This window comes from Podarcis tiliguerta, assembly GCF_965153285.1.
Source record: "Podarcis tiliguerta genome assembly, chromosome: 12".
Taxonomy (NCBI): domain Eukaryota; kingdom Metazoa; phylum Chordata; class Lepidosauria; order Squamata; family Lacertidae; genus Podarcis; species Podarcis tiliguerta.
In genome coordinates, this window is record NC_139545.1 from 49303896 (window position 1) to 49322200 (window position 18305).

The 18305-nt window shown below is 43.3% G+C and overlaps 1 protein-coding gene and 1 long non-coding RNA gene across 9 annotated transcripts in view; one reads left to right on the forward strand and one right to left on the reverse strand.

The window, feature by feature from the left end:
- Positions 1-18305, forward strand: part of PRKAG2 (protein kinase AMP-activated non-catalytic subunit gamma 2) — a 215454-nt gene that overhangs the window by 162889 nt on the left and 34260 nt on the right. For 6 of the 8 annotated variants that reach the window (XR_014503671.1, XR_014503672.1, XM_083406524.1 and 3 more), the window contains one exon: positions 11019-11085. Coding sequence is in view for 6 of the 8 variants with exons in the window: in XM_083406524.1 (XP_083262650.1) it covers positions 11019-11085 (67 nt within the window). In the remaining 2 variants the exon portion in view is untranslated. Of the gene's footprint in view, positions 1-10411; positions 10686-11018; positions 11086-18305 lie in introns of those variants that run through there. The other 2 variants (XM_083406529.1, XM_083406528.1) reach the window with 2 other exon arrangements.
- On the reverse strand, positions 1863-10391 carry LOC310661096. Its single transcript, XR_014503700.1, has 5 exons — positions 10252-10391; positions 8371-8415; positions 4512-4906; positions 2474-4163; positions 1863-2092 (listed from the first exon to the last, which is right to left on the reverse strand). It is a non-coding gene; the product is annotated as an uncharacterized lncRNA (long non-coding RNA).

Sequence of the window (18305 nt, forward strand, 5' to 3'; positions counted from 1 at the left end):
CAGATGTAACATTTCTTGACTGTTTAGCAATGGATATGCAATGGAAAAAGTTCAAGATTATGTGTACCCTTCCTCTGCTCTTCTAGCCCAAGACTTCTTTCTTCTTCTTCTTCTTCTTCTTCTTCTTCTTCTTCTTCTTCTTCTTCTTCTTCCCAATCCTGTCACTAGTATGCTATGTCTGCTCCATCCTGAAGACAACCTCAAGCCTTGTACAACAAGTTAAAATACAATGCTTGTTGTTTGCCAGGCTGATTAAGATGGGAAGGAGAAGGAGGTTGTAATGACAGTTGCCACTGAGTGACTGAATCACTGCAAGGCCCGAAAGCTGGCAGCTTTGGTACCAATGAATGCAAAGATAATTCCACCTGTCCAGCTCACCTGGGCAGTGCAACCATTAGTCATTTTCTTTGCCATTTGAGCAGAAGAGCCACCCTTGTTTTGTCTCCATCTCTTGACATTACTGGAGCAAAACCAATAGTGCCAGATGATCCAAGAATAAGTATATATATTCTCAAATTTAACTTGAAACGCATATATTCCTACACAGTAGGAAGGTTTGAGGCTTGCACAGTTTGAGTTGGAAGCACCATGGTTTAGACATGACTATTTCAGAGAGAAGAACTGGAAGCATGTGCAAAAGCTATAAATTGTGGCATGTTTCATTCACAGATGGTGGGGAAAGTTCCATTTGTAACTATTTGTGCATTCAAGATTGGTGTACCTTGATTTGCATTTAGATAGGAATTCCTTCTCATTAGACTTTAGTCTGTTAAGCTTTTTTTAAAAAAGGTAGGGTGGGTGTGTGCATGTGTGTTTACTTCTTAAGAAGCACTGGGAGGGAAATTAAAAACTAGTATGGCATTCTTAGTTGCAGAGACATATTTAGAGCATAATGCTGAAGCCATTAGTTTATTAGCTTCTGTGTTTTTGGTAGAAACAAAGGTTTTTTGAAAGAAGTGTTTTTTGTATCAAGGAAGGTCAACTGTTAATAAAGGGCACCCATGGCTCTTCTTGAAGTGCTTGAGTAACTCTCTGTCATGCGGTTCTGGCTTTAAAACAAGATTCTTGAGCCTCTACCCAGCCATAGCAGATTAATATGTAACCACTGGAATTACTCAAAACACCATTTGCTTAGGTGCATTCTGTATGTTATAAATGAAAGTCATTTTGTCTGTTGAGACGCCAACTTTTCCATTCCTTGAAAAGCAAGAATATTACACAAACAGGATACAACTGATATCAGTATATGGAGCCCATTATTTTGTCATTTTTTCCTCTACTGAAAGGGGCACCTAATTGTTGCATTTGAGGTACAGTGGTGCCTCGCAAGACGAAATTAATTCGTTCTGCGAGTTTTTCCGTCTTGTGATTTTTTTCGTCTTGCGAAGCACCACTGCGTATTGACGGTTTCCCATAGGAATGCATTGACGGCTTTAAAAAAAAGGCGCAAGACGTTTTCGTCTTGCGAAGCAAGCCCATAGGGAAATTCGTCTTGTGAAGCAACTCAGAAAACGAAAAACTCTTTCGTTCTGCGAGTTTTTCATCTTGCGAGGCATTCGTCTTGCGAGGTACCACTGTACTTACATGTTGCTGGCTTGAGATGCCTTAATTTTTAGGTAGACCTAGTGTCTTAAAGCTGCTGCCACATTGAAAATGCAGATACTAATGTAAGCAGGGCGATGCACATTGTATGAGTGAATTTGCTGTACAAGTGTGCAACCTGGAATGTGGTGCAGAACTTCCTTCCGGAGGAAGAACTTGGTGACATAAGGGTGGATTTGCTGATGGCTTAGATTAGAGCAGGGTCTAGGTAGGACTTTTTGTAGTCTGCAGTTCTGGCTTCTCCGCCATCCACACATTCCTTTTCTAATATCAAATATCCTTTATTAGGCATAGCAAACCACACATTATCAAACAGACACCGTATACAAATTGTGCAAAATATGAGCTCAGCATAACAAGGTTTGTCCCAGTCAGATCCTTAACTCCAGAGGAAATCAATTTGCATAAATAATACAATAGAACACAACCACATCACCGATCAATTAAGAACCACATTCCTTTTCTCTCTAAATGGCTGCAATATATGCTTCTGCTAGCAGTCAGAGGGGATGCGGGTGGCGCTGTGGGTTAAAGCCTCAGCGCCTAGGACTTGCTGATCGAAAGGTTGGCGTTTAGAATCCCCGTGGCAGGGTGCGCTCCCGTCGTTTGGTCCCAGCGCCTGCCAACCTAGCAGTTCGAAAGCACCTTCGGGTGCAAGTAGATAAATAGGGACCGCTTACTAGCGGGAAGGTAAACGGCGTTCCGTGTGCTGCGCTGGCTCGCCAGATGCAGCTTGTCACGCTGGCCACGTGACCCGGAAGTGTCTGCGGACAGCGCTGGCTCCCGGCCTATAGAGTGAGATGAGCGCACAACCCTAGAGTCTGGCAAGACTGGCCCGTACGGGCAGGGGTACCTTTACCTTTACCTTTACCTTTACCTTTAGCTGTCGGAACCCCAGTTCACAATGAATAGTTATGATGGGCAACTTGAATTAGAGATAAAGTTGGAAGCAATACATGTGAGAATCAGAATTTTGGGCTTGCGTTACAGCTTCAGTTGAAAGAAATTTGGATTGGCATTTGAGAGTCAATATTAAACTAAGGTTTTGTTTTGTTGGAGGAAACACAGCTTAACATCCGTGGCTTTGGATTTGCAAGACCTTTCCTCCCCACCCCCTACACTAAATGAGTTTTCAGTCTCCTTGTGGTGAGCTCTGTATGGGAAAGTCTTCAGAAGTTCTGGCTTTACGGGGCTTGTATTGGATCATGCCTCAAGCTTGTTTTGACCCTGATGTACATGGAATTTGCTGCAGGTCATGTGCAGAAGCAGCACTTTTAGTGTGGTGAAAGCAGCACAAATTCATCCTTTTCTCATCTTATTTTGTTCCATAGCTAGGATGTTCTTGTGTGCTGTTTGTTTGTTTGTTCAGTGCAATAAAGATAAATTCTGTTTTGGACAGATATTTTGCAAATTGTTTGCAAAACATGCAATGAAGATACGCTATGCTATCAGAGCTTGATCTTTTGCCAGTGACTAACCATGCAGTGAATAATCCTACAAGGACTTATCTGCACTATAGTCTTAGACAGGTTTAGCTTGTCATTCTCTTTCTAAAGACTCTTGTGAAGTAAATTTCTGTGAAGAAGGCTAGCTATCGCTTTCAGAGAATAAATGGCATTGTCATAAATACTATGATTCCCAGGATTATTTGGGGAGAACTTTAACTGTCAACCTTGTATAAGTTTTATTTCCATGGGCAGAGCTATACTACATTGTGTATTGGTACACAATTAAAAGACTTTGCAGGATGGAGTACTTCGGATTCTATTTCCTATTCAAAAGCTTAGCAGTATTTGTGATAAAAGCCAGGGCCTTCAAGTTAGTTGAATTGCAGCTCATATTCTTCCATTACAGAAGCACTTTAATTTTATTCTGATCCATATTTTATTACTTCAAACAGCCCTTAGGTGGGGGTTAGTATTATTGTGTGGTGATTTTGCCTGGATCAGCATTTTGATTGCAAACACCCGGCTGTAATAACTCCGCCATAAAAGCAGTCTTGCTCCAAAAGAAAGCACAGAAGAGAAGCAGCACTGAACTATTTTTATCCTGCATTTTGTAAAATGCATTTGGTGCAAAACAATTAGATTTTCATATTTCATATAACATGAGTGTTGTGATAATGAAAATTCTGGCTTAGACTCTGTTATTTCTTTAACACTTTTTGTTTGGCACTTCAGTATGTTGGCAACATTGTATTCAAAGCCCGCTCCTAAAATTATCAATATTTTAAAAATCAGAGTGGCCTAAATGTGCTCTGGAAGTCCTTAGCAGAGAAATCCAGGAAATGGAGAATGTGCCTTATCAGTGTAATGAGAGCGGCAACCCTTGACAAACAACACAACTTTAAAGGCAGGTACCAAGAAACTGTCTCCTCACTGGCAACAAAATGCAGATCAATTGCACAAGGTCAGTGAAACCATTAATGCAGCGAGTGAAAGATATATATATCTCAAGGTTATCGGAGAGCATGAAACTAATCCAAATAGGTTTGGCATGAGAATGGGTAACTTGGTCTGACTCTTATGCCCAGCGACTCTCATAAGGATTAGCGGAAGTGTCTCATAGCAGTGGCGTAGCATGGGGGGTGCAGGGGGGGCCGGCCGCACCGGGCGCAACATCTGGGGGGGGGGCGCGCTCGCACTCTCAGCTCTCTGCCCCTACCTGGCTCACTCACTTTCTCTCACTGCAGTGCTGGCTGTGCGAATCCGATCCGAGCCGCCGGGTCGCCGCCCACTGTGGAGGGGAGGGTGCCAGGCGTGCGGTGCGGTGCGGAGACAGAGCGAGGGACTATCTGGGGGAGGGACAGTGCAGCGGGGGGGGGGGGCGCAAATTACTTGCCTTGCCCCGGGTTAGGGGGCACAAATTACTTGCCTTGCCCCGGGTGCTGACAACCCACGCTACGTCACTGTCTCATAGTACTCTTAGTATGCACTAGGCCTGCACCACATGTGGCCCAGTCTGCTGGTCAATATACCACAGGAATTGTCCAGCTTTTGCTGCATTATGCAGGCTGCAGCCAACCTGACGAGTGGCATGTTGTGCAGGCTCATTGCACATATAACATGTAACAAGTGCACACAACAGATTGGTCCACACAAGGGCAGGATCCCAAAATGAATGCACCGTTTAGTCACAGTTTCAGAAACCAGAGCCAGTTCAATGTTGCTCCAACCACTTGCAAAGTTCAACAAGGCTTAAGGTGGGCCCACAAACAAATCTTCATCCGCCTTCAAAAGCAAAATCATGCTCCCCCTCCAATCATATTCTCATGCGGGTCCCTTCTCCAGACTTCAGCAAGTGGCTGGAAGTGGGGAAGCAGACACTCTGCACACAAACTCCAGATTCTCCACCCCCCCACGCCCCCACCTCACTCTGAGATTGCATAAATCTTTCTGGTTCCACCTTAACTGAAGAGAATGCAGACAGCACCAGTGGATTTGTTTTGGTTTTTGCTTTGCTTTTCCGATCTTCCCAGGGTTGAGGAAATCTAATTTCACTCAACAAAAAATGATGGCTGGGTTCTGGTTGAGGGCAGTGCCCGGAAATCTTGGATTCAAGTTCACAGTCCAGTCTGGTGTGGACAAGCCCCTTATTTGCTTAATAGGCGCAGATAGGAAGCATCTTGAGAGAGGTGGATGAAGTATCTTGAGAGCTGGAGATATGGAGACTGCTGGTGCCATCCTGGCAACATAATTCAGTGACAGAGCACATATTTGCAATGCAGAGGCTCCCAGGTTCAATCCATGGCACCTCCACGTAAGACTGGAAAAGACCCCTTTCCAAAAGCCCCAGAGAGCCACTGCCCATCAGTGAAGACCATACTGAGCTAGATGAGGCCAATGGCAAAGCTTCTTAATATATTCCACATTTTGTCAGATTGCATATGCCTAGGAAAAGTAGCATTCTGAGTGTATACTATGCTGCCCAAGGAACATAACTAGGAAGTGTTTGGGTTGGGTGTATTGGTCTGTTGTGGAGAGGCTGCAAATTGATCTTGGAATATGAATGTTTTAGTATGTTGTTGTGAAAGTCCACAGTAGGAGATCCAAGAACAAGAACATCTGCATGCAGCCTTGGGTGTTTTGGTGTTGCTTGCATTAATACTGAGCCGATGAAACTTTTATGGTGTGCCCAGTAGAAGCAGCAACTGGAATTACACCTGCATGGCTTTAAGTTGTGATGTTATGACTTTTAGAAGACATATGAAGGCAGCCCTGTTTAGGGAAGCTTTTAATGTTTGATGCATTACTGTATTATAATATTTTGTTGGAAGCCGCCCAAAGATGGGTGGGGTATAAATAATATATTATTATTATTATTATTATTATTATTTTATTAATTTTCAGCAAGAATTTTAAAAAATCCAAATCCAAGTTAGTCATTTGACAATGAATCTTACAAGGCTTTTAAAAAATGCAGAATATGAACATAAATGGTAAATACTTCTTCCCTGCAGGTTTCAGCTACCATTTCCTTTTGCTTTAAAAGAGTGGCTTTGGACTAGTGTACCTCCCAGTTCATGTCTTGCAAAGAGTAATAGCTTCTTCTGCAATCATTATCGGTGCAGCTTGAAGTTCACTTTCAAGTCATTATTCTGCCACAAATGATGCTGGAAGGACTTGGCATCTGGGGTTATTAGCATACCTGTGTGGGATTGGCAAGTACTAGAATGACTTGCAGATTTATTTCTGCAAGCACAAATTGCTGAGTTGGCCTGGGATCTTTTATAGGTTTCCTATTTCCTTCCCTTGGGCTTTCTGAAACTGGTCTTTTTTGGGGATTGGGATACTGAAGTTAGATGGGCCATTGCTGTGCTCTGGTCTCGTCAGTTGCAATTATATTCTGATGCTCGGGAGGAATGCCTAACATCTCTTTTGTTTTTAATTAACATTCTGTTACGTTCCTAATTTAGGGACTTGCTGGGCTTTGGTAGTTCCTGTCCTGTGCGCTGACTTCAAGAAAAGTCTGTATTCTCTGCATGGCCACTATGGCTCCTTTTGAAGTGCCGCATTGTGCATCCAGGGGCATTCCTAAGCCGCAGTGGCATCTGCTGCCACAGCACAGCAGGGGAGAGAGAACTGTTTCCGAGGAAAATGAATACTCTCATTGAAGTTCAGTGGCTGGTGGCAGACAGAAGCCTCAGGGAGCATCTGAGCCCTGCAGGAAATTGCTGGCTCTGTCTCTCTCTAAGGAAAAACACTTAAGGAACCGCGTACAACAGTTATGACCCTTAAGATCCAAACTGACAACTGGCGGGCAAAAGATGAAGGGGTTAGGAAGATGTGAAATTGAGGGAACCTTTCCGGAGAGATTTTGGTCACCCTGGCAAACCTAGTCTCCTGCATCGTGTGTTTGGTTGCTTATGTTGTTGAAACACTACACTTGAAAACCATGTTTTGGGGTGTGAAGATAAAAAGGAAACCTCTTAAGGCTGCTGTATCTGCCCAATGAGCTTCAAAGGAGAAATATTGGGTAGGGATGGAATCTCTGCATAAATCAAGTATGACCAGGCTGTCTTCTAAAAGGTAGAAACATATTAAGAGTTATGTTTATTCTTAAAGCAACTGTTACCTTGCCTGAAAAGCCAATAAACCTGCTCTTCTTTTTATACGTCATAGAAATTAGATCACTGGCCACTGTGCATTAGTGAAAAGCCTTGTTTTGCATAAGGCTGAGCACTGCTTGCAGCAAGATCCTAAACATGCTTCTTCACAGAATCAGGTTGGAAGGGACCACAAGGATCATCTAGTCGAACCTTCTTCAATGCTGGAATATGCAGCTGTCCCTTATGGGGATCAAACCTGCAACCTTGGGATTATCAGCACTGTGCTTTAACCTACTGAGCTATCCAGGCTATGCAAAATGAGTCCCTATGAGTTCTGTGAAGCTTGCTCCACAAGAATTGCTGCTTTATATGCCTATCATTTATTCAGCTGATCTGCACCATGTTTTTTTGCAGCTCCTGCCTTGCATTATTTCAGCGGAGGAAAGCTACTTCTGAGTATGTTTGCGTTAAGCTTGCAGGTTTAGTCATTTCAAGTAATTAATGGTTTTATCAAACTTGCACTAAGCATGTGTATTAGAACAGTAATCCCAGAAAAACAGATAGAGGACAGAGTGTATGTGGACCTGTTCTGTGTGTAGAACAAAGTTGTATGAGACTGTAGCTACTCTGCATTCAGAACCTGAGAGTATGTGATAACATTACTGAAGTAACAGTCTCTGAATGTTGCTCCCTGAGCCAATTCTACATAGACAAAGGGAGCTGTGCATTTTTCTTCCACAATTACATGGTTCTGGTTGCAGATACACTATTGCCTTGTGAAAGAATATGAATGATGCCGTGGGCTGAATAAGGATTGAGTGAGACTATAAATATTTTGGAAGGATTTGGAAATGGGTGATTGATGGAAGCAGCAACTCCCCAGGCATATTTGAGGTGACTGACTGTGGAAGAGTAAGATGGGTGAATTGAGGTGTCATATTTTATATACAAGTAGAAATATGTCTGTGAAGTAGTTCTGATCACATTGACTCCATAGTTATGGTCACCTTCTTCTAACCCTAGCATAAGTACCCACTGGATACAGACTAAGACCTTTATATTTAAGCAAGGATTTGGTTAAGATTGTGTGTGTGGTTACGTTGAGAAGTGTGATTTAAACTTATTTAAATTTAGAATCCTTATGTTAAGCATATCTACTTCCCTGAAAGCCTGAGAGTTTGGCAGTGGATAATATAAGCTCAAAAATAAACTCTGTGCACTGTGAGTAATGTTCTGAATTTTTCCTGTGCTCCTTAAAATTCTGCCTGTTGAAAACACAGAAAACCAACTTCAATAATAGGAAAGCATGAAATTACATAACGTGCCATATTCTTACAAGATATAAATCTAATTTGTAGTTACTGTGCAAATCCCATTCAGGTAAAGTCTACTCTGAACCAGACTTTCTTACAAGCTTTCCATTTTTATTTTGCTCTAATTTCTTAAATTAGTTTAAAGATTGGGCCTATACCCAGCTCTATGACTTGTTTGGCTAAGCATGTTAATCCATGGACTCTTCAAGATAAAGCGGATAAAGTATGAATAATGCACTTGTAAAGTGCAGTATCTACCTTTTAAGAGCTGTTCATTGCTGTCAGAGATACCTAATCCTTTCACCATCTCTGCTGAACATTAAGGGGGAACAGCATATGCACTCTTGGGAAGTGGGGGACCCAGGGATGGAAACAGTAGAACCAATACCTCTTACAGTGAGAAACATGAGAAGTTTTAAGCAAGTTAAAAGAGACTGGAGAGCCAGTGTGGTGTAGTGGTTAAGAGCGGTAGACTTGTAATCTGGGGAACCGGGTTCGCGTCTCCGCTCCTTCACATGCAGCTGCTGGGTGACCTTGGGCTAGTCACACTTCTCTGAAGTCTCTCAGCCCCACTCACCTCACAGTGTGTTTGTTGTGGAGGAGGAAGGGAAAGGAGAATGTTAGCCACTTTGAGACTCCTTCAGGTAGTGATAAAGTGGGATATCAAATCCAAATGTACCCACGAGTGGTTGAAAAATATAAGAACATGCGCATCTGTTGTGTGGATATAAATTTGCTTCTTAAGCCAAGGGTGGGGAGCCTGTGGCCTTCTAGATCAGGGGTCAGCAACCTTTTTCAGCCGTGGGCCGGTCCACCATCCCTCAGACCATGTGGTGGGCCGAACTATGCCCCACAAATAACCCAGAGATACGTTTTAAATAAAAGGACACATTCTACTCATGTAAAAACACGCTGATTCCCAGACCGCCTGTGGGCCAGATTTAGAAACCGATTGGGCCCCATCCGGCCCACAGGCCTTAGGTTGCCTACCCCTGCTCTAGATGTTGCTGGACTTCCCATCAGCCCTAGCCAGCATGGCCAGTAGTCAGGATGGAGTGACTAATACCTAGAGGTCCACAGTTTTTCCCTTCCTGCCTTAAGCACTCTGCTGGGGGGGTTGAAGGCTAACAAGTGCACAGGGTGAGATCTGTTCAGTGGTGATGAGTATTGAATGTGGAGGTTAGCAGAAATACACCTCCATCTCATTCTTCTTGTGCTACTGGAGGTTGAACTGAAAAAGACGAGCAAGGCTGCACACCAGATAATGGGAATATGATGTGTGGGCGCATACTGAAGGGTGATGGTGAAAAACAAAGTTAGGTGGGATAGGGTGCCCTGTATGCAAGCATGGGGCATTATGGTAGGCTTGCCAAACTGTGGGGTCACCGACACATCTGTAGAATGTGTGAGGAGAGGAACTAACATCTGGATCATATTGCAGATAAACTAAGATCCAGACAAATCAGTCCATTCTTACTGTGGCACAATGGGTCAGTGTGCCTGGCTGTTAACCAGAAGGTTGGCGGTTCAAGCCCACACAGGGACAGCTGTGGGCAGGATTCCTGCATTGTGTGTGTGGGGGGTGGACTAGATGACCCTCGGGATCCCTGCTAACTCTGCAGTTCTATGTGCCGTGGCTGGCAGGAGGAGACAAGAACATGAAGCTTCTCCCCTGCACCAGAGCAGTGGTTCATCCTGTTTTCCGTGCAGGTGAATGCACACTGGACAATACCAACAGCAGCTGGCGGGGGTGGGGTGCGTGGGGAAGAAGCGCATCTCCTGTCCTACCTCCGCCTCTTAAGTCTAATATGGAATCCTGCGGCCCTGATCTCTTAACGGCAGCGTAGGAGTGGGGAGGGCAGTAGGCGTCTTATTTCCCTAGCATAATAGGAAACTTGCCGCCGGCCGGCCAGCCAGCCAGGCCCGCCCCCTTCCCTCCCTTTTTCCGAAATGCTAGGTGGTAGCTGCCCGCTTCTCCCGAGGGGCAGTAGCGCGGCGAGGGGTTTGAGGAGCGCGGGATGTTCCACTGCGCTTTCCCGAAATAGGGGTGTGTGTAAAGGTGGCGGTTGAAACGCGCCAACGTTCTGCCGGCGGCCGTTGGCCGCTTAACGGCCGCCCTCCGCGCCTCAGCCCTGCGAGAGGGGGATGCCGCCCTTGCTGAGGGGGAAGGCAGCCCGCGCCGCGGCTAACCGAGTCCCTGAAAGGGGCGGGAAGAGCGCTCGGTATATCGTCGGGCCTTGGCGAGACTGCGAAGGGGTTAATGGGCTGTGTGGGGAGAGTGAGGGAGAGAAAGGCCGGCCGAGCCCTCCCGCCCCTCGGCTCCTCCCCTCGGCCAGTCCCCTTCCTCGGAGCGTGCGGGAGGCGTCGCAAACCGAGCCCGCTCTTGTCAGGCCGAGCCTCGAGCTTTGCCGGTCGCAGCCCCCCGGCTGCCCTCCGCCGCCCGCTCCGCTCCCGCCCGCCCCCGGGGATGCCGCCGCGGGCCGGGTGAGTTCCGCGCCTGGATGCTGCTGATCCCGCCGTCTCTCTCTTGTGTCTCCCTCCCCGCCCTCCTGCAGGCAGCTCCTCCTCAGTCCCCGGCCGCCTCCGAAGGGATGCTGGAGAAACTGGAGCTCGAGGATGAAGGTAAGGAGAAGCGGCGGCAGGCGCGGTGGCGGGGGGGGGGGTGGGGGCAGGCAAGCAGGCAGACAGACCGGGTAGGATCATGGGGGAAACCCCGAGGCAGGCGGAATCCCTTCAAAATCACACAAACAACAACCTCGTAATCCGGCATGGAGCCTGCTTGGGCACACACCGCTGCCCATGCAGACACCTGCTTTTCCTGCTGCTGTGTTGTGTGGTGAATTTGTACAGGGCTCATTGGTAGCTGGAGGAGCGGGCAGTTTTGGTATAGATATCTCTCTCTCTCTCTCTCTCTCTCTCTCTCTCTCTCACACACACACACACACACACAAAATATTTCATTTCCCTGCTGGGGTGGGGAGGGGATTTCTGGAGTAGCCAGGCATACCAGTTGCATGAGTGCCGTGATTAAAATATTATTATTATTATTATTATTATTATTTAATTAATTAATTAATACCCAACCGGTGGCTTGCAGTAAATGATTTGGTGAGGAAGAATGAAAGGTAAAGTGGGCAGGGGGGGGGGATAGACAGGATATAGGCTTCTTGATATTCTAAGCAACCTCTCCCAAGTAACAATGGGAGGTGCAAGGTAGAGGTGTGCCGTAAGATCTGGGCTAAAATGGTATTGCGCCCCCCCCCCCATCCAAAGAATTGACAGCCATTCATACAGTGCGTGGGCGGAATTTACAGTACGTTTGTTTCTCCCAAAGAAAATCCCTGGAAGTGTCGTTTTCTCCTCTCGCAGAGCTACAATTCCTGCCCCATTCAAACTGCAGCCCCCTCTGATTCTTTGGGGAAAGTCGTGTGCTTTTAAATGTATGGTGAATACGCAGCCATAGTCAAGGTGGCTTAATGTGCATTAGTTAGTTTCTTCAGTACCGTTAGTGTACACGGGTTCACAAGTGAAAGGATGTATCCCTGTCCCCATGGAGCCTACAGTCTAAAATATCAACTCTTTCATGCCTGGGTTCTTAGGTTTATATATTTATTTCAGAATGTGTATTTCTCTTTACAGGGTAAACCCTTCTGAGGAGGTTCATATCAAAATGGACTATTAAAAAAAGAGAGAGAGAGAGAATTCAACATACAGTAATTTGAAAAAAAAATCAGTCAAAGCTAAAAGCATAATTAAAACAGCAACAGCATTAAAATACAGACATACACACATTAATTAAAGCATTGTTAATTAAAAGGTCTTCAAGAGGACCTTTTAATAGCTCTATGGGAAAGGAAACTTCATCAGAGGTAGCTTTCCTTCGCTCTGCAGCACTGTTACGACAAGTAGCATTTCATAAAATTATTCCTCTAAAAATTCTTGATTCCTATGGCATTGGGTAATACCCTTTAAATGCTGTGCCCTACTTGCATTTGGAGAGGGTGGTTCTAGAAGGTAAATTCATTTCTGTTCTGTCAGTACCCAGTTGTGTGAAGTAGCTATTCTGAAACAGTATGGCATTGAGGCTAGGGGTGAGTAGAACAATTACTTATTTAGTAGATCAGGGACAATCCTGCAGTCTGCCCAATAGAACAGGTTTAATCTATTTCTGCATTCTTGCCATACAGAAATTCTCCCCAAGCAATTCCCAAACGAGAATTACTTATTTCCTCCCCAAGCAATTCTCCTAAATGGGAATTACCTGTTTCCATAGAATAGATATGTTTTGTGTGCACAGTCTATTCTCATTCCATGGAATAGATTTCTCCCTCCAGCACCATTAATCCCATCAGTTAGTTGCCCTTTGGTGTCGGTTGCATTCTAAAAGTGTTCTCTCACACAGCCATCTAAAAACTGGCTAAACAGGCAACCTGCCACATGCAACTCTGAGACCTCAAAATAAACTTTTGATGTATACACAGGCCTTCCTAGGCAATATAGCTCTTTATTTGTAGTTTTGTGAGAGGGGGCAGCTCATATTGAGATTGCCAAACCTAATTGTTTTTAAAAGCAACACTTCTGAGCAGTGGTGTCTGACATAATGGATTGCTATTGTGCTCTAATGGACTGTGGTATTCTGGATTAAGGGTCAGTGAGTTAAAATAAGGGACATCTGGCACCTTTACTGTTTGCCCCCTAGAGGCATTTAGAGTACCTCTGAACAGTTAGTTCTGCAGATATTCACAGTTCTCCTGAGCAGATAATCTTCTATGGACCTCCATTAAAATACTTGTTCAAAGTGCACTGTTGTGACTGCAATCTCTTCACACAACTTCATATCCACATTTTGTTTTGGAAATTTAAGCCTCTGTAAATTTTCTACAGGTTTATTTTTTTCCAATATACTTTTGTTATAGAAGATACTATAGAGTGACTGCTATGTCACGTAAAGATGGTATAAATAACAGAAAGCTCTTAAAGGATATTTCAGCACAGAGACTCTCGAAGTCTGTTTTGTTTTGAGAAAGCCTACTTAATTAGATGGACAAGTCAACATAATGCTTCTTGCACTCCCACTCATAACTGAGCTTCTTATTTAAAAGATCTTTTAACAAAGGATTCATTTTTCTTTTCAATTTTGGGTGACTCAGTTTGTTAGACTCTTAAGAGTTATAGGCAGTACAACAATCAAATGCAGTTTTCCAGAACATATTTACAAAGAAAAAATGCTTTATAATCAACAGAGCTGTTTCTCCCCTAAGAACTTGTTCCATTTCCTCCTGTGATTAGCAGACTTTGAGGACAGTTAGTGGAGTCAGGCTGCAATCCTAAACACAGTAGGATGTAGCTTTTGAGTAAATACATACAGGATTGTGCTGTCAGCAGCTTGATGCGACTTTGCATTGGAAGGTTTCCTGGACCACCTCATGAATGATAGGACTGACTTTTGATCATTGCTATGTGTTGGCTTGAAACATCAACAAGACCAGTTTCTTAATGGGTCTCACTATAGAATGACTGCAGAATCACACTTTAGTGGGTAGTAGAGCTGCAAGACTCTCTTTCTGATCTAATGGTTATGTTTGCTTTTATGTATAATCTCTTCCGAGTAACTGCATCTTCAATTTAAATTAGTGCTTTAAAGATGCTAAAACACTTGGTCTAAGCTTTGACTGCATTAGGAATGTCAAAAGTATCTTCTCTTCTTCAGCTGAGCATTTTGTGATAAAGCGGTAAATGGATACAAGAGATTATTTTTGGCCTGCCCCCCTCAAATATTTTATTGGTAGGGGGCGAAGGGACCTTGGCCCCTAGGAGTTAGCTCCTGTGGCAGGAATTGTTGTCCAGAATATGTAGCAGAGGGCACAAGATGAGGAGGTCTTGGCTATGTTAAAAAGATTACTTGGTGCAATTGTACAAGTCTATTGTACTCAGCATATTGTACAAGTCCATTGTACTCACAATAGGTTTTTGTCACCATTTCTAATTCTGTTCAGGAGCAAGTTTCAACTCTCATCAAAAGTCAGTGGTCACATTGCTTATGCCTAGCCTTTCCCCTATTGGTTGTATGAAGAACTGTGACATTCAGGGTCAGGGCATGTACCTTGTAGCCAAATTGATGCTTCATGTAAAATAGGTTTATTTCTAAGAGGGAGGAGAACAAAAATTGCTTGATTCCCACTTAAGATAAATTAAAACTCTGCCCTGCCACCAGTACTGTTCTGTTCACACAGATAAGTTGATGTTTGCGTTCACTCACTCCATCTTGATTGGGGGAATTGAAATATATGATCAAGTGAGATTTCTGTCCCTGAGAGGTTTGTGAGTTTTAGCTCTACAGACATCTTACAAGCAGAGCTAGCCCTTAGTTTGCGCCCCCTCCAGGAAAACACCTGCAATGTTTTCCTTTGTGCATCTTTTCCAGTGAAATTTTACCACTTGCTTCCATGATACATAATCATCTCCCCAGTGGCACACAGGAGATGAGCAAGAAGAGGGTGAATTAGAGACTGCTCTGGAATAGAAGTCATGAAAATTATATCTGCTCACAGGGAGAGGAACTGCTGCCTTGATTAAATGGAACCAATACATCCAACTAGAGAGCTGCTTTCTCTCTGGCCCACCTTCCCAATAAAAATGTGGTGCTCATGTCACCCAGTAGGCAACCTGTATAAAATAATTTTATAAAGCACCATAGAGATATGGTTCTGAGAATGGATTAATCTGTTTACTTGAGAATAAGGTTATTACCATACTTCATAGCTGAAAATGGTTCGGTGACAAAAGCAGTACTGTTGTTAGCAACAGCTGTACTTGTCTTAGTAAGCAATGTATTTGATTGTTTTAATTTTTATAATCATGTGAAGGAAGAATTGGGAAACTGGTTCCTGTCCTTGGTATCAGACTTTTCAGTTATTAAAAGTTGCCTTTATTAACGATTGAGCGTCCTGATATATTGGTTTGTTCGGCATGAAACTTTAATAACAGTTTGTTGTGTAGTATAGTTTGAACTTATAGTGTTAATGTGTTCTGAAATTAGTGTCTTTGCTTTCAAAGCAAATTGGACTAAAATTTGATTTGGTTGCAAAACCATTTCTAAGAATAAAACTATTAAGCATCAACTATATGCCTATCACTTCTGTTAACTGGTTGGTGCAGAGCTGTAAGTCTATCTTGGATAACTGGTTCTGCTGCAATGTTGGCTTTCATCCATTTCTCATCAGCACAGTTTTAAGAACAAGAAGCAGTAGACAATATACAAAACTGCATTTGTTCTTTGAGATATCTTTTTACACATTGGTGGCCAGGGACAAAAAGGTTTCTGACACTGAATTCTTGCTGTCAGAGCAATTTGTTTAAATCTTATATCGAAGAAAAGGAATGGGAGATGCTGACATCCTCTCCAAGTGTTGAAGTATAGTACTAGTACTGTAAGTCATTTTTGCCTTAAGCTAATAACTTCCTCTTGTTAGAAAAAGTTGCTATGAATTCTTAAGTGACAGGTGGGCTTTGTTTTCTCTGATTAATTTTTGAACATGACGGGACTGGCTTCCTTGGGGCTCGCTCCCAGGTAGAATTGTAGTGTGAGCTCTTTGCACTTGCCAATAACATCTTGAATGCAAACATTAGACCTGCGCTGTAGTATCCAACTTCCAAAATTGGGTAGTTTATATGACTTAAATGGAAATAGTGGTCCTATTGTCTGATTAAGATAGTGACAGCTGCTGTTTCTCTTCCATTTTTTGCATGTCACAGTCACACTGTCCACTTATGTGAGGATGCACTCAAATAGTAGTTCTCCTGATATCTACATTTGAGGAAACAATATTAAGGCAATACCCATTTACTGGAGGAAGTTGCACTGTATTTGTCTCATTACTGTTTGTTCTCCTGTCATGCAATATGGTTCTAATCTTTTAATGAAAAATAAAGACCAGTGATAGCAATCAATGGAATGTGAATATTTGGTGTCCCATTGCTTTTTCCAGTGTATGGGGGAAACTTCACCAGGGCTGAAGATAGTTGTATGTGTCTGGAATCCTGAAGTGTGCCTAATAATGGTTTCTGAAAAGGGGAGTGTTGTTTGTTTGCCCTTTGTAGTCTTGTTTTGTATAAAACTGCCCTTTCGTTAAAACCATCTCCTTACTTAGATGTGAGGAGCAGAGTGCTGTAGCTTCATCTTGTGTTTGCATGAGTTCTAGTCCCTTGCTTATGTCTTTCTGGTGCTGTCCTCCTATTCTACAACATGACCTGAAGGATGATTGGCATTCATTTTAGTTTTCCATTGAGTTGGTAAATGTGTAGAACAGCTACCATAACTTTTGACATCAGTAGGATAAGATGACAGTTACACTAGCTACTCCACCCCTACAGTCGCACTTCTGCCCATTTCTCCTTACGGTTTCTTAGTTACATCAGCGTCAGTACAATGCTGATCATAAGTCACAAAGGAGTAACTGCATTACTCTATGGAGTTGTCCCAGTGTACGGAACTTGGTAGCCAGTGTGGTATAGTGGTTAGACCGTGACTTGTGAGACCACCTATGAAACCAGTCACTATCTCTCAGCCTAACCTTCTTCACAAGGAAAACCATATATTCCACCTGGACCTCCTTAGAGGAAAGGCCACTCCCAATCCCTAAATCAAGTGTGTGAAACCCTACAAACATTGCTGCAAACATTGCTACAAACATCCATCACGCCAGCCAGCATGGCCAATAATTAGGGATGATGGGAGTTGTAGTTATTCAACATCTGAAGGGCCACAGGTTCATCATTCCTAATTTAAATAGTGATTCATGCAGGCAATATGCAGTAGTGATAAGGTAACTAAACGAGATGAGATGCAAGATCTATGGTAAAGCTGCAGGGGGGCAGGGACCATATTTGACTGGTGCCAAAGAGCTGAAGTGGCAAGGATTTAACCTTTTCTCCCTGTATCATTTCCTGATTTAATTGGGGATTCATTCTGTCCAGTGGGGGACAGGAACTTGCTTTTTTCCAGGCAAGCAATGCTAATAACTGGAGCGATATTGACTGGGAGAAAAGGTTGCTTTATACTGTAAGCTTTGAAAAAGATGAGTGGAGATCTGTTGACTGATCATCCATGTCTGGCTTTGCCTCTAGAATTTTGGGTTTGAGGTGGGTAACATTCCTGTTTCACTCACTAAGTTGCCTTGGCCAGTCATTGTCTCTTAGCTGTACCTACCTCACAGAGCAGTTGAATAAAATAAAATGATCTCCCTCCCTATGCAGTCTCCTGAGCTTTGATGGAGGTATACAAATGGAATACTTTCTTCCAGCCTGTTTTCATGGTATTTCTAGTCTTAATGAGTAACCAGTCACAAGTCATTGAATCTTCATTTATGGATTAATGCAAACAACAATTGCTGTAATGTTGCCCTGATTTATACTTTGGATTATATATAAACTCTTCACTTCATTGGTATATTAACCAGTGTTTATGCAGATGTGTCCATACTGTTGACTACACAACTTACCATAATTGCTTTTGCAGAAGAAAACAGAAAAGGCATGCATTACATGGCTTGACTAAATCCAAGTTCTACTGTACCTAATTACTTGCAGCACAGTCTGTCATTTATACATGCTTCTTGAAATACTGATAATTAATCAAGCATGGTGTTTGAATACCGAGCGGTATAAAAATGTTTTAATTAAAAATAAAGGTGTTTCTCAGTTTATTTTTTCTCTTTTCATCACTACAAGGCAAATAGATGGGAGAAATAGCACTGGTGTGGAAATGACTTACCTGAATTTCAGAACAAGTACTTCAGCACAACCCCTGGTATACCATGTGTATCAGTTTTTAGAGCATAACT